Raw genomic sequence first — 13,301 nt, 5'->3', positions numbered from 1 at the left:
TTAGGAGGGAAAGGTTAAAGACGTCATCGACCAAAATAGTCGCCACTCAAAATCCGAGCTCTCCAAAAATCAGGTCTAGCTTTTTTGATCTTTCGCTTCTCATTGCGTTACCAGGGTAACACCGTGCTTTTTAAGAACTGCAAGAGAGCTCTTTGTAGTAATGGCCAGAAGCGCAAGACGGCCTGACCTCGTCCAAATGGAAATTCACTGCCCTACTCGTCCATTCTGGAGCTGTTTTTACAGATTATACACAAAACTGTAAGGCACCCACCAGCATTTATACCGACGTGGCAGGGAGATTGCACCAAAGTTGCTGGTCAGTATTGACCTACGATAAACTGACTCTCTTTGACCACCACATAATATATCTCCAACCCAGTCATCCATAGCAGAGAAACAGCCAATTTTAAACATATTGTTAAAAATTAATAATGTTGAAGGCCATATCACCTTGTAGGTTACGAATGAGGACACAATTACATCACAAACACAGACATAACATACATAGCGTATCCTGTAAGGATTGTGCTACATACAAAGAAACTTGGAAGAGGAGAGGGCAGAAATAGAGTGGGGAGGGGAGAAAAACTGGCACGGAAGGGAGGTAAAATGGAGAGGTCAATGTAGTGTAGATCAAGAAGCAGGAGAAAAAATATTCTGGCCACTTCGAGCGACTATAAGTTCCGCGTGACATACGGTCCGGGATCTGTTTAGTCTGCTCCCCAATTAAGGTTGCCAAGGCCACTGAAATACTTATGACCCGCCTCCAGAAACTTCTCTGGGTTAGCGTGGTACGTCCAATGCTCCACTAATCTTGCGATTTGATTCCAATTCTGCTCGCTATAATCCGTTCTGCACATGTAAAAATGCTTTTCCTGATTAGCCAAAAGACTGTGGCCGAGTTGGTTGACCCGGGACTTCGTATAAAAGGCCACGTCCGCCGTTCGGTACTGTACCCAGTTTCCGGCAACGGGAATGGAGCCGCCAGTTTCGGCAACAGTTTTGACATGCTCACGAATGCAGTCGAACCCATACCTGTAGTCCGCGTACTGCAGGATCTTTCCATTGTGATTTGCGCACATCTGTATTGCGTCATGATAGGTTCTCCTAGTCTGGTCAACAGTGAAAAAGATGACGGGTGAGTTCAGTCCATATCTGCTATACCGACAGTTGGTGCGTGGCACTGCAGACAAAGAAGCAACAAAATGCCAATAAACACGTGGATATTTCCGAGAGCTATTAAACGGGGAAAGATGTATCAGTTATTATCGATAGAAATAGCGTGTAGGCACGCATACAATGCCACCGTACCATACGCTTTTAGGGAGTAGTTCGAGTTGCTGCTGATGGCTCTGCTCTCCCTCCCCGTGCAGTTCAGTAATCCTCACATAGTGTCACAGTCGTTGCGTCGTTCAACAGCGAATGGCACCAGTCATAAGGCATGGTCCGTGACAGGGTGACTTTTGAAAATAATTTCTTGTTTTTCGGGACTTTTTTCCAATTATTTGAATGGAGCGGAATCAAGTTCACAATACTAGTTTTTCTTGAACATCAAAAAAAGTAGCTTCGAAAGGTGTGCCATTCAAATAATAGCTCCAGGAAATAATAAAGCAGTTTGTCTGTCACGCTTCTGAACTATCCCTTAATACCAAAAGTGACATCAGACCTTATCTTGCTAAAATTCAACTAAAGTCCTGTTAGCTATTCTGCGAGTTATCATGGGAAGCGCAGTATTCGAAATGCTAAAAAATTCCAAGTACGAATCGGGAGTAGTCGGCGCACGACGCCACCTCCTGTTCACACTCAAAATGCAGCTGTTTTGTACGCTTGCGTCCTCGTGTCCTCGTGTCCCCGTCTATGGTATGAAAGGTTGGATCGTTCCAACTCGTCCCGTCGCTTCCCGTCGATCCTTAGGTCGCGTCCCGTCGTGCCCCTTCGAATGTGAACTAGGCTTAATTGTTCCTCTAGTGTTGTGGTATGAGTGCGTACTCATTATTTCTATCCATTATAGGATTTTTGTCTCCTCGCCGACTTATTTGTTTAATATTGGCTTCAATTAATAAATAGTTAATACCCAATCTAGTTAATGACCACATCGTCAACAACACCAAAGTGGTACACTTTGCTTTGTGGATAAAAAGGAAAGGCGCAACAGTTTACGAGTTATGTCTAACTATACACCAAATAGACCAGATAAGGATTACACCGTGAGCAAGTGCGACAAGAAGGCACAGAACTGTCAAGAGGTGCAGACACACTCAACGACCTGACACCTACAGTCCATTCATTGGAAATTGGCATCCTAACTTTTTGGTGTCTCTGTCATATAGTTGTAGATAGCGTGAAAACAACAGTACATCCTGCATTGTGTGACCCGTGCAATTACTCCTTGCCACATTTGAGGCCAGAAAAGTCCAAGAACAGGGAAATAGAAATTCAGCCAGGTTTTACAAAATTAGGACAGGTATGCCATGGCAAAATGTATGGAGAAGCAGATCTAAAACCCAGATTTTTGAGATTTAAAGTGGGTTTTTGATCCTCAATTCGGCCCAAATCCGACTTTCAAAAGCCAACGGGCCAGTTTCCGATGAATGGACTGTAAATGTAGCTCCAGCACATCTACCATACACAAAACAACAACAAGTAGATCCTAACTCGTAAACAATTGTGTCCTTACTTTTCATCCATTATAGGCCATTCACACAACGTGTAAACACTTGAACGTGTGTGACCAAGATAACACTGGCAAACCGTGATCCAGTTCACACGCCATGTTGGATTGGTAAGGATCGGAATCAGGATCCAGATCTCAGAACTGTCGGATCCTTCAGATTCAATTGAACACTTTCTTTTGGACCTTGACTGCTGCAATGTTGATAATGGTGCTCACAAGGCACCCAAAAGGGTGAAAGTCGTACTCATCGTGTGCGTCGTACAAAAAGTCAACAAGTGTAATGGGTAGCCGAGTGGTAGGCGCGGTGTAATCAACAAGAATTACTTTTATTCTACTTTCAGGTACACACCTGAGATATAATCGTTAGTGAAAGAAGAAGCGGCAAAATAAATAACTTTCTCTCCGGTGCTCACCTAGAGGCTGAATCCTTATTCTTCGAGTTAGCTTTCATTGCTATCCAATCTAATCTAATCTAATTAAAACAGAAAAAGCGCAGCCGCTTTTATGCAGCAGACGACGTACGCTTACATACGGAGATACACTAAATATACATCAGGCAAGCTCCGTATTAGTTCCGTACTGCGTCCGTATTGGTCGGGCAGGGATACTACACCCTCCCTTCCTACAGATAATCACGCCCTCGTGATTCTCAAAAATTAGTGAAGAGTTATGAACAACAGCGTCACCCGGAAGATGGCAAATTATATCGGAAATGATAACGTTTAGAGTAGACAGAAGAAATGAACTGATAACAAATCATAAAGTAGAAGCACACCAGGTTCACACGATCTCACGGGGTCAAAAGGGGAAAGAACTGTCCTCCAAATAGGACCTGAAAATCCACAGCACTCTTGCTGCACAACGCTGGCACAACCCGCCAGGAACATCGCAGTTCAAAAACCGAACTGAATACACTATAACTATAAGGGGCGTTGTCACACACATTGTCCCACGTTAGCTGCGTAAGCCGTGGCTCACCATGATCAGACGCCTACCAAACTAAACTGGATTCACACACTCGCATAAAGGAAGACTGAAGAGAACAGGGAGACTGAAGGAAGACAGGAAAGAAAATGCCATACCTGGAATCAGCGTTAGTAACCACGGCGGCGGCTGGAGCTATGGCGGAGGGCGAGCCAGGTTTTATCTTCATCTTGGTTGAGCCGGTCACTCAGAGCGGCTAGCTCGGCGTCAGACAAATAACCTCCCTCCTCGTCTTGAATCATGGTCTTCACTTTGTCGAGAACATCGCTTTGCGCGACGTAAAGAGTGATGGTCTAGCCAGGAAGAGTGTTGACGAAAATCTGCATCCCACCACGGAGGCGAAGTACCAAGTGAAGAGTGGGCTCCTGCGTGCCGGCGAAAATCAAACGCTGCTGGTCTTGGGGAATACCCTCCTTGTCTTGGGCAGCAGCCTGCCTTTTGTCGTCCTCATCAGCTTCGCCATCACCACAGGTAGTATACATGTAGGTAGCGGGTCGCTTGGAATCGCCATCGGAGTCTCCAGTGAGTGCCGTGCGGAGAGAAGGGTGATCCACGCTAGCACCCTGACTGAGCTGCAAGCTAGTAAGCAGGGTCAGGCCCAGGAAGGCAAGAAACATGATTCTCATCTTGATTCGTCGCACGAAGCTGCAGCGGGTTGAGCCATGGGGGTCTGGGGTCGAATCACGTTGTTTTATTTTACAAAAACACACCGCTGCCACCAATGTAATGGGTAGCCGAGTGGTAGGCGCGGTGTAATCAACAAGAATTACTTTTATTCTACTTTCAGGTACACACCTGAGATATAATCGTTAGTGAAAGAAGAAGCGGCAAAATAAATAACTTTCTCTCCGGTGCTCACCTAGAGGCTGAATCCTTATTCTTCGAGTTAGCTTTCATTGCTATCCAATCTAATCTAATCTAATTAAAACAGAAAAAGCGCAGCCGCTTTTATGCAGCAGACGACGTACGCTTACATACGGAGATACACTAAATATACATCAGGCAAGCTCCGTATTAGTTCCGTACTGCGTCCGTATTGGTCGGGCAGGGATACTACACAAGCTCTATCTCCATCCATGTGTGCATACCACAATGTGTACCAAAATGATTTTTACCCGCCATATACGCACAAAGGTCACGTTTGGATTCGTTGGATCCGGTCAACCCTGCTCCCCGAGGTGGTTGACCGGATCCAAATCCGAAGGATCCGGATCCAGATTCGACCAATCGAAAGGGTGCGAATCCAGTGGATCCGGTGGATCGGGATCCCGATCCTACCAATCGAACATGCCCCTAGTCTCTGTTCAGCGCTTGACCTGTAATAGCTTTTTAGCGCCATTTGTCTTCTTTACGCTGTCCGTCCATTTGACTGCTGGTTGTCCTCTCTTCCTTTCTCCCCGACATCATGTCCTCCGCTAGAGGATGAACTACTGGTGCTGAAAGTGAGGCTTATACGCCGGAAAGTAAGTCATGCAAGCGAATCTGTAAATTGGCTGTGTAAAAGTACAACACCACTCTTGACAAGCGGGTCACTACAAGGACAGCTTCAGACTTGTTTGTCTGTGTTTATTTTACTTCCTGGTGATGTTTGCGCCTGGAGAGCACTATATAACTCTTCAGGCACAATCTTCCTCAGCCTACTCAAGTTCGACTGATGAGGTGTGAACTCCCCAAAACACTGTGTATTAAGCAGGGAGTGGTACCTTCTTGCAGGTTTGCTGAATGGAAGGTTCGATTCCCCTGTGCTTTGGATGGCAGTCGTGACTCGTGAGTCAGTCAAGTGAGAATAAAAGTCGGCAGGAATAGCCCAAGCCCCCACGTAGGGAGCAACACACAATTCCCCTATTTAACTTCCCACACTAAACGGGCACTTACATTTGTGAATGGAGCAGACGGAGTGTAGGTAGGATTGGCTGTCGACATTCTCCTTGTCCGAGTTTAAAAACCTGCTCCCTCCACTGAAGAATACTCTGGTGTACCAGGCTTTGCTGGGCCAAAGAATATCAGCATAGGTGTGTGTAATGCCTCTATCCCTATTCAAGTCTGCATTGGCCATCTCAATCAAGCGTTTGGTGCAGTCAAGGTCCTGCTCAGCGGGTAAGCTTGCCCGTTTGTCAACGCAGTTCGTGCGGGCCCAGGGAAACCTAAATCCTGGAATAATTTGTCTGTCTTTGAATACAGTGCTGAGGTGAAGCTCTCGCCCAGACTCTCTGCACATGTACTGAATCCTACCCCCTTTGCCTTTAGATCCTGCAGAAGAGCAGAAGCATGTGCACAAGCCAATAAAAACCTGCATGCAATTGTAAGCCAACATGGTGAATCCCACATCAATCATGTGGCCCAACCAGGAAAATTGTTTTCTTGGTTTTCCTGGTTTCCGAATAGCCGTTTAAAAGTAGTTCCTGGCCAGTGTCTGTCACTTTCTTTTGGTTTACAATTTTCCTGGTAACAGCCACCGAATTGTTGTTTTTTTGAAAGAATTTGTAGCCGAGAGACCGTTTTGAGTAGTGGTGTATAACTTTGTGAATTTCTAAAGTCCCGAGATTTTACTGTGCCTTTTTACTGGCAAGGGAGAATTTCTGCACTATGAATTAAAAACCTACCGTATTTCCCCGTAAGTTAGTTCTCCCCAATGACTTAGTACCCCCTATAAAAAATACACTTTCCACTGCCGAGGTTATCACCCCGAAAGACAGTTCCCCCCGAAAGATAGTAAGTTCGTACCCGTCCTACATGTACAGACACCGTACAGTACATACATCATATGCACGGACACTAGAGTTACGCAGGCTTCCCACTGCGTGTCATTTACCCCCGATAAAAAAAGTACTCCCCGAAAGATAGTACCACCCCCGAAAGTTAGTACTCATGTGGCTGCTAAGCTCGAAAGTTAGTACGTACTAACTTACGGGGAAATACGGTAGTACGTGCGTTGATGTCCTTTTCCACGTTTATTTATTTTTTTTTTTCATGGTATTGGAACGTCAACAACAATAATCAGTCGGCAACAGCCTGTTATAAGCGGATTGCTGGGCTCCTGTCCCACAAGACGAAGGAGCCGTACAACCGTGTAATGGCGTGGATTCGCTGCCGACTTGGCTTTGCTCTGGTTCGCTCCAGCATGGTTTGTTTGCGTGGTGCTCGGCGACGCCCCATGCGCGTCAGCGATGTGGCGGATGTATCTGCTACCTTGGCCGTTGCTGAGACCCGCTGCCCTGTGTAAATGACTGCAAGTGGTTCCTAAATCAGTTCCTCATCCTCATTGTTGCTTCTTTTTTTCCCCTCTAGTTTTCTTTTACGGTATTATAATTTCACGGAGAAGGCGGAGACGTCAGGCGAAATAGCACGTCATAGTACATTCGAGATCAGCGGGAAGAAGATGACGACGTCCACTAATTTAGTATCTGTGCACACGAATCTGCTGTGTGTGTTACTCTGTGTGCCAGCTATGGCATCATCGCCTGTGGTTCCATGCCTAGCATGTACGTCTGAACCATCCTGCAAAGTTTGAACGACGTAGGTTGAGCGATCGCTCCGCGAAACATACTTTTTGAAATTCTCTTCATAGTACATGTATATCTTCCACCATTGAAATTTCGAATTTCTTCGAATTTTTTTGCTGAGAGGGGTGGCTTGCAACCTCGATATGGCTTGTTCCAGGCATGCTTTGGAGCCATCGCCTGTTGAAGTAGTGGCGGGGATCTGCCCTGCAACTGCTACAACAAAAAATGATTCGATCTGAGAAAGGGTGAGACAGCGAATCTCGGTTGAATATTGAATATTTCAAGCCTTTTCACGACGAAGATGGAGTTCTTTTTGGAGATGGCCGTCGCGGCAAAGGACATGGTGTCCGACTTCTGGCGTCCGGTGAAGCCAGGGATCATTTGTCCAGTCAGGTCGGCAGCCTAACCGTCGGTAAGTTTGTGTTTGGATCCCGTTCTGCTCGATGTGGTAGATCACAAACAATTTTATCGCACAAATTGATCTCAGCGTCGTGCATACGGTATTTTATATTCAGAGAATCCCAAAGTGTCTCTGTGTGGCCGTCCTATGCCACGAGAAGCTCCAATCAGGCTCCTATGTCCTCTGCCTTCATGATTGAATGTCCACTTCGTTTGAACAACGAACACAACAATCGAGGACGGCTTTGCAATGAAAAATACAGCTATACTGGAGCTGAAAAAAGAAGAAAAAAAACGTGCTCAGGATGAGACTCGAGTACACGCATACTCTCCCAGCAGGTGAAACGCAATTTTTTTGTGAAAAATGCGTGTCGCCGACTGACCAGTAATTTCGCCTGACGGCCCGAACGTGTGCAGTTTTATGTTTATTATTTGCCATGGCGACCCCCGTAAGTCCAAATAACTGGCAGGGCAGGGTTGGGCCTTTTTCTTTCTTCTCGGATTTATTTTCATGACATGCTCACTGATTATTGTTGTTTTGTTTTTTCCACGTTTACACACGAGGTTCATTTCTTAATCAAACGTTTCGGAGAAAACAGCTTTAATATTTTATAGCAGCGCGAAGGACCATTTTCGCTGGAAGCATTTCCTAGACGTCGACATGCTTGAGCAAAATGTTAAACAATGAGCGGTTATTAATTTTATTAATTTAAGTGCGATATTCCGTGACTTGATAAAGTCTACAAGAGTAACATTGAAAATTAAAATTAATACATGTAGTGTCACTATAGCAGATCCGAAGACTGTGAACAAGCGCAGGGCACACACACGCACACACACACACCCGCACACACACACACGCACGTACACACACACACACACACACGGACACACACACACGTACACACACAGTTCCTTTGAATTTTTGAGCCAATTTGTGAGCGAGTTTGCCAGCCAGTGTTGCCTCCTACACATAGTATGCTTTCACATGGGCTGCTTTTCTATGGTCGAAGACACTTCGATGGCTTTGCCAAATAATTGCATCCTGAAGCTGTTCGTGACCATGTCGTTTTGGCAGTGTCTCATGGTTAGAGTACTTCAGTTTATAGTACATTGTCATTGCGTAGAGGATGACCAAAAGTGAACTAAGGTCATTAAAACCAATTGAAGCAATGTCGCACCTCAAACCTTCAAAACGGCATCGACCAGGGATAAGTAAAATAGCAGTACCTGCTTTGTGCTTAATGCAAAACAGTGGAATATTTGATTACAAAACTTCAGATTTACTAAGAAGCCATCCGTAAAATTTATAGATATTTATTTAACAAAAGATATTTGAAACTCAGATGTTGAGCCATAAATAAATGTAGAAAGGAAAAGGACATATGGATACGAGTTAAGAGTAACTCTCCATCACTGTAACTGGATACTATATACAGATAAAAAAAAGATTAAAAAAAATTATTTAACAAAAGATATTTATTTAGAAACGAAAACTAGTCGTTTAGGGGAGGGGGTTGAGCGCCTGTTCGTTTCTCGAAAAATATCGATGTACATTTTGCATGCGTGAGCATGTCCAGAAAAAAAAGACCAAAATATTGATACTACATGTATGTAGCATTTGTATGTGTTCGTTTCTCAGGGAAGGGAGGGGTTGAAGAGAAACGACTAGTTTTCGCTTTTAAATAACTATCGCTTTTTACGGAAGGCCCCTAACTATGTTTCGTATTAATTATCACGGTGGCTACAGAGCCTTGAAGGTCTAAGTGAATTTAGTGACGGATTTTATGGATAGAGTTGGTTGCCCCAACGAGTAACACAGGCTTTCTGGCGAACGTGACACTTGATTGACTCACAGCAGGCATCCAGAGCACACCAGGGGGACTATGACTCACACTGATACCTGGGACCTCAGGAGGTGTTTGTGGCGCTGGAAACGGAGCGTCTCTGCAAATTTGTATCCATGGTGATGGTTTTGCGGGAGAGCCCTATAAAAGTTGTGCTATTGAGTTTTCAGGCAGAATCTTCCTCCAGCCTACTCAAGCTCAACTGATGAGGAGTGAATTCCCCAAAACACTGGGTATTGAGCAGAGAGTGGTGCTTTCCTGCAGGTTTTCAGAGTCACGAGAAGGTGCGACATGCTCCTAGTGTGCAGTCGTGCATCAGTCAAGTGTCAAGTTCGGCAGGAAGCGTTTGTTTCTCCTTGGACCAACCAACTACATTACCTATAGTAGCCTAAGGAAGCGTATTTCGTGTTCGAGAAGAACATTGGCGTTACTGCAAAGTTATGTAAATAAGGTGCAGATGCCAGTTAGAAAATTGACAATACAAGTATTCAAATGTTTGTAATTCAAGTGACCGTGAAACACATTAATTTTTACGAGAAACGTTTTGGCCTAGCTGCATTAGTACATTACACCCGCCTACCCTCTGGGCGCCATTTTCATGATGCAATGCCCCTTACCACAGTGGTTCACGAAATGTTATCAACACAAACGCTCTTCTTTGCACTGGATTGAACAGGAACAAATGTTGCTTTGCCCACTACAGATTCATGCTTTTTTTAAGGATACTGTAAAACACGACATTTTCGGTGTATTAAACTTTAATTTCGGTGATTTCGGTAGAGAAAACAAGCACCTAAATTTAGATTATACCTATAAGGCACCAGAGTATGCACGGTATGTGCAGGGAATGCTGGTCACCTAATTCTAAATTACACCTGAAACCTGGCAGGTCCCTGACACCGAAATTTTAAAACACCTGAAATTACGTCAACTTGAAATTCTGTCTAGAGAGCACCCATGGTGGAGTGTCACACTCTCAGTGTGGGGGATTCTTTACTCTTGCTGGCAGTGGAGACAGGAGACATCCTTTTTCAGGTAGAAAGTGTCCCTGCCAGATTCATGCTTTTTTTAAGGATACTGTAAAACACGACATTTTCGGTGTATTAAACTTTAATTTCGGTGATTTCGGTAGAGAAAACAAGCACCTAAATTTAGATTATACCTATAAGGCACCAGAGTATGCACGGTATGTGCAGGGAATGCTGGTCACCTAATTCTAAATTACACCTGAAACCTGGCAGGTCCCTGACACCGAAATTTTAAAACACCTGAAATTACGTCAACTTGAAATTCTGTCTAGAGAGCACCCATGGTGGAGTGTCACACTCTCAGTGTGGGGGATTCTTTACTCTTGCTGGCAGTGGAGACAGGAGACATCCTTTTTCAGGTAGAAAGTGTCCCTGCCAGATTGAGCGGCATGAAATTAATAAAATATTCAAAAACCCACCCTTACCGAAGTACTGGCTGCATTTTGCGTCTGCTTTCTGACGCATAGACTCCGTTGGAAGGAATAGACGGTTAGCGCATAACTTTTCCACGAACTCATCTGACCATACTCGGACTACCAACGGGGGAAATACCCGAGTGTCATCCAGTTGCGATAAGGACAAACTTTTGCTGATTGCTGTCGTCCAGTTTGCAATAATAACAGCCTTGTCACTAGCGCTATAGCAGTTGCAGTACTCCAGTGAGGCTAGCATTGCCATTACAAACAGTAGAACACCCTTCATCTATTTGAAACAGACACAGACACAGGACAAGACTCTTGAGCATGCATACCGCAAAAAGAGATCAGTAGACATCTGTAGCATGTCTCTCAAATGACCATACAGAGCAGCCATGTGGTTCCCACTCCACTCAAACCATGAATCTATGCAGTCACAGGAGTGCCAATGCCAATGGTCTAGTACATTGTCTGGGATTGCATGTTATCTTGGACTTGGAGGCGGCATAGAAAACACTGGATAGACGCATAGGACATGACAGGGTCGTAAGCTTTCTAGTCGGCCTCGTGCTAAATGTGTGTTGGGCTGTTCTGGTGCAAGTCAAAACAAGTAATGTGTCAGAAATGGACCAGCATACGACAAAAATAATAATATCGCCAGTGTTTCGCTTCATTATTATTATTCTGTCTCCTTTATTCACTTACTATCACGTAATCTATCTAGACTTACAATGCATTAATCAATGCATTAATCTGTCGCTTCTGGATGCTGTGCAATCTGCTTCTGATAGAGCTGCTTGGCTCGAAATTGTTAACAGATGCGTTGCCCTCATGCAATGAGTGATATGCGAACTGTCATTATTATTATTATTATTATTATTATTATTATTTGTAAGAAATGGTTTGCTCCCCACACCGGAGCTCGCGCTATTCCGCCGACTTTACTTGACTTTACTTGACTTTACTTGAAGTCGCAACCACTACTTCGTATTATTATTATTATTATTATTTTGTCTCTTTCCCTCAAACCAGTTAATATTATTATTTATTCACTTCTTTCGAAGGCGATAAGCCAGCCCCGCCGGGAAGATAATTCCATGGGTGGTACATCAAAAAGAAAGTGAAAAAATGTAAAGCTAACAACCACGCAATATATTTCACCTTTCACTGTCTTCAAGTCCAAGAGGACCAAACAAACTTTAACATCAATTATCACGGTGTGCGTTTTTCTTCCCTCTTTTCCAACAACGCTGCAATGCTATGGAATTGCCTGCCGCCTTATCTTACCTCTATAACCAGCCTCCCCGAATTCAAGTATTCTCTCTATCAGCATTTTCGCCGATATATTCATTACACTGACGGTATCCCAACTCCTTAATTACCATATTTTGTATGCCTCGATCTATTTCCTTAGCCTATCCTCGATTAACTGCTCCCTCTACATTAAGTTGTCATTTCATTCTTCCTGCAGGAGATCCCCTCGACAGCCCCAAAGCCTTTGGGAAATCCTTAAATATAATAAAGTACAAAATATGCCTATCGAGGGATTCATTTGATTGAAAGAGCAGCACTACAGTATGTTCAAAGACAGGTATCGCTTTCACAGTGTTCCGAAAAGCTGTGATCCCCTAAACACGATTTCAGCTAAGCACTCTGCTTACCTTGACGGGCTTTCAAATTGCGTTCTTCAACTCCTTATCCGTGTCACCCTGTTCCAACAAGATACATACAGATACATGTATATTATTCACCTACTGGTACTGGACTAGCAAAACGAAAGATCACAAATCACGAATCCCTTACACTGCACGCGAGGGAGCAATATCTAACTTCCGTCGATGATGAATTACTTTGAACTGATACCAGGATACTGCTGCTTCGCAAAGTGTTAATTTTATTGCAAGGGCGCTTGTCGGACGCCGTACCTGATTTCCAGGATGCAGTCAGACAGGGCATACTTCGCGCGTCGAAACCATTGCGCAATGTCGTAATTTGTGCCATAAACACCCTTCACAGCCACACACATGTACGTACCTGGGTATGCATAATAATGGTCGTCTGGGCTGTATCCCTTATGCGCCGGTTTGTACTAGTTGTACAGATGCACGAAATCCCGTAGAATCCCGTAGACCTTTTTGGGTGTCCATTGTGTTTTATGCATGCGCATTTGACTAATTTTAGCCTTTTATGGCAAGCAATCGCTTTTCCAGCTTCTTCACCTTGGTTAGAACTACAGACTGTAGCTACATCTTGGTCAGAAAAAGGTTTTCGTGTGAAATGCCTTCAGGGCCCATTTACATGTATTAGTGGAAATAGCAGAAAACACGGTCCTGCACATTCAACACCCAACCGGGTCTACGGGATTCTACGGGATTTCGTGGCTCTGTACAACTGGCATAAGGTTTGTACTACGGTATTGGCGCATACATGCGGCCTGTGGGTGAGCCTCC

General features: G+C 44.4%; 1 protein-coding gene across 1 annotated transcript; it reads right to left on the bottom strand.

Moving 5' to 3' along the window:
* Nucleotides 1-324: 324 nt before the first annotated feature.
* Nucleotides 325-12,712, bottom strand: LOC135825924 (uncharacterized). Its single transcript, XM_065338562.1, has 5 exons — nt 12,655-12,712; nt 12,513-12,560; nt 10,861-11,137; nt 5,534-5,908; nt 325-1,183 (listed from the first exon to the last, which is right to left on the bottom strand). The coding sequence occupies exons 3-5, from the start codon at nt 11,135-11,137 to the stop codon at nt 711-713; spliced, it is 1,125 nt and encodes a 374-aa protein (XP_065194634.1). The 5' UTR covers nt 12,513-12,560; nt 12,655-12,712; the 3' UTR covers nt 325-710.
* Nucleotides 12,713-13,301: the final 589 nt, after the last annotated feature.

Source organism: Sycon ciliatum, chromosome 10 (assembly GCF_964019385.1).
Source record: "Sycon ciliatum chromosome 10, ocSycCili1.1, whole genome shotgun sequence".
Taxonomy (NCBI): domain Eukaryota; kingdom Metazoa; phylum Porifera; class Calcarea; order Leucosolenida; family Sycettidae; genus Sycon; species Sycon ciliatum.
The sequence above is the reverse complement of the archived record's forward strand: the minus strand, read 5'-3'. Positions and strand labels throughout refer to the sequence as shown.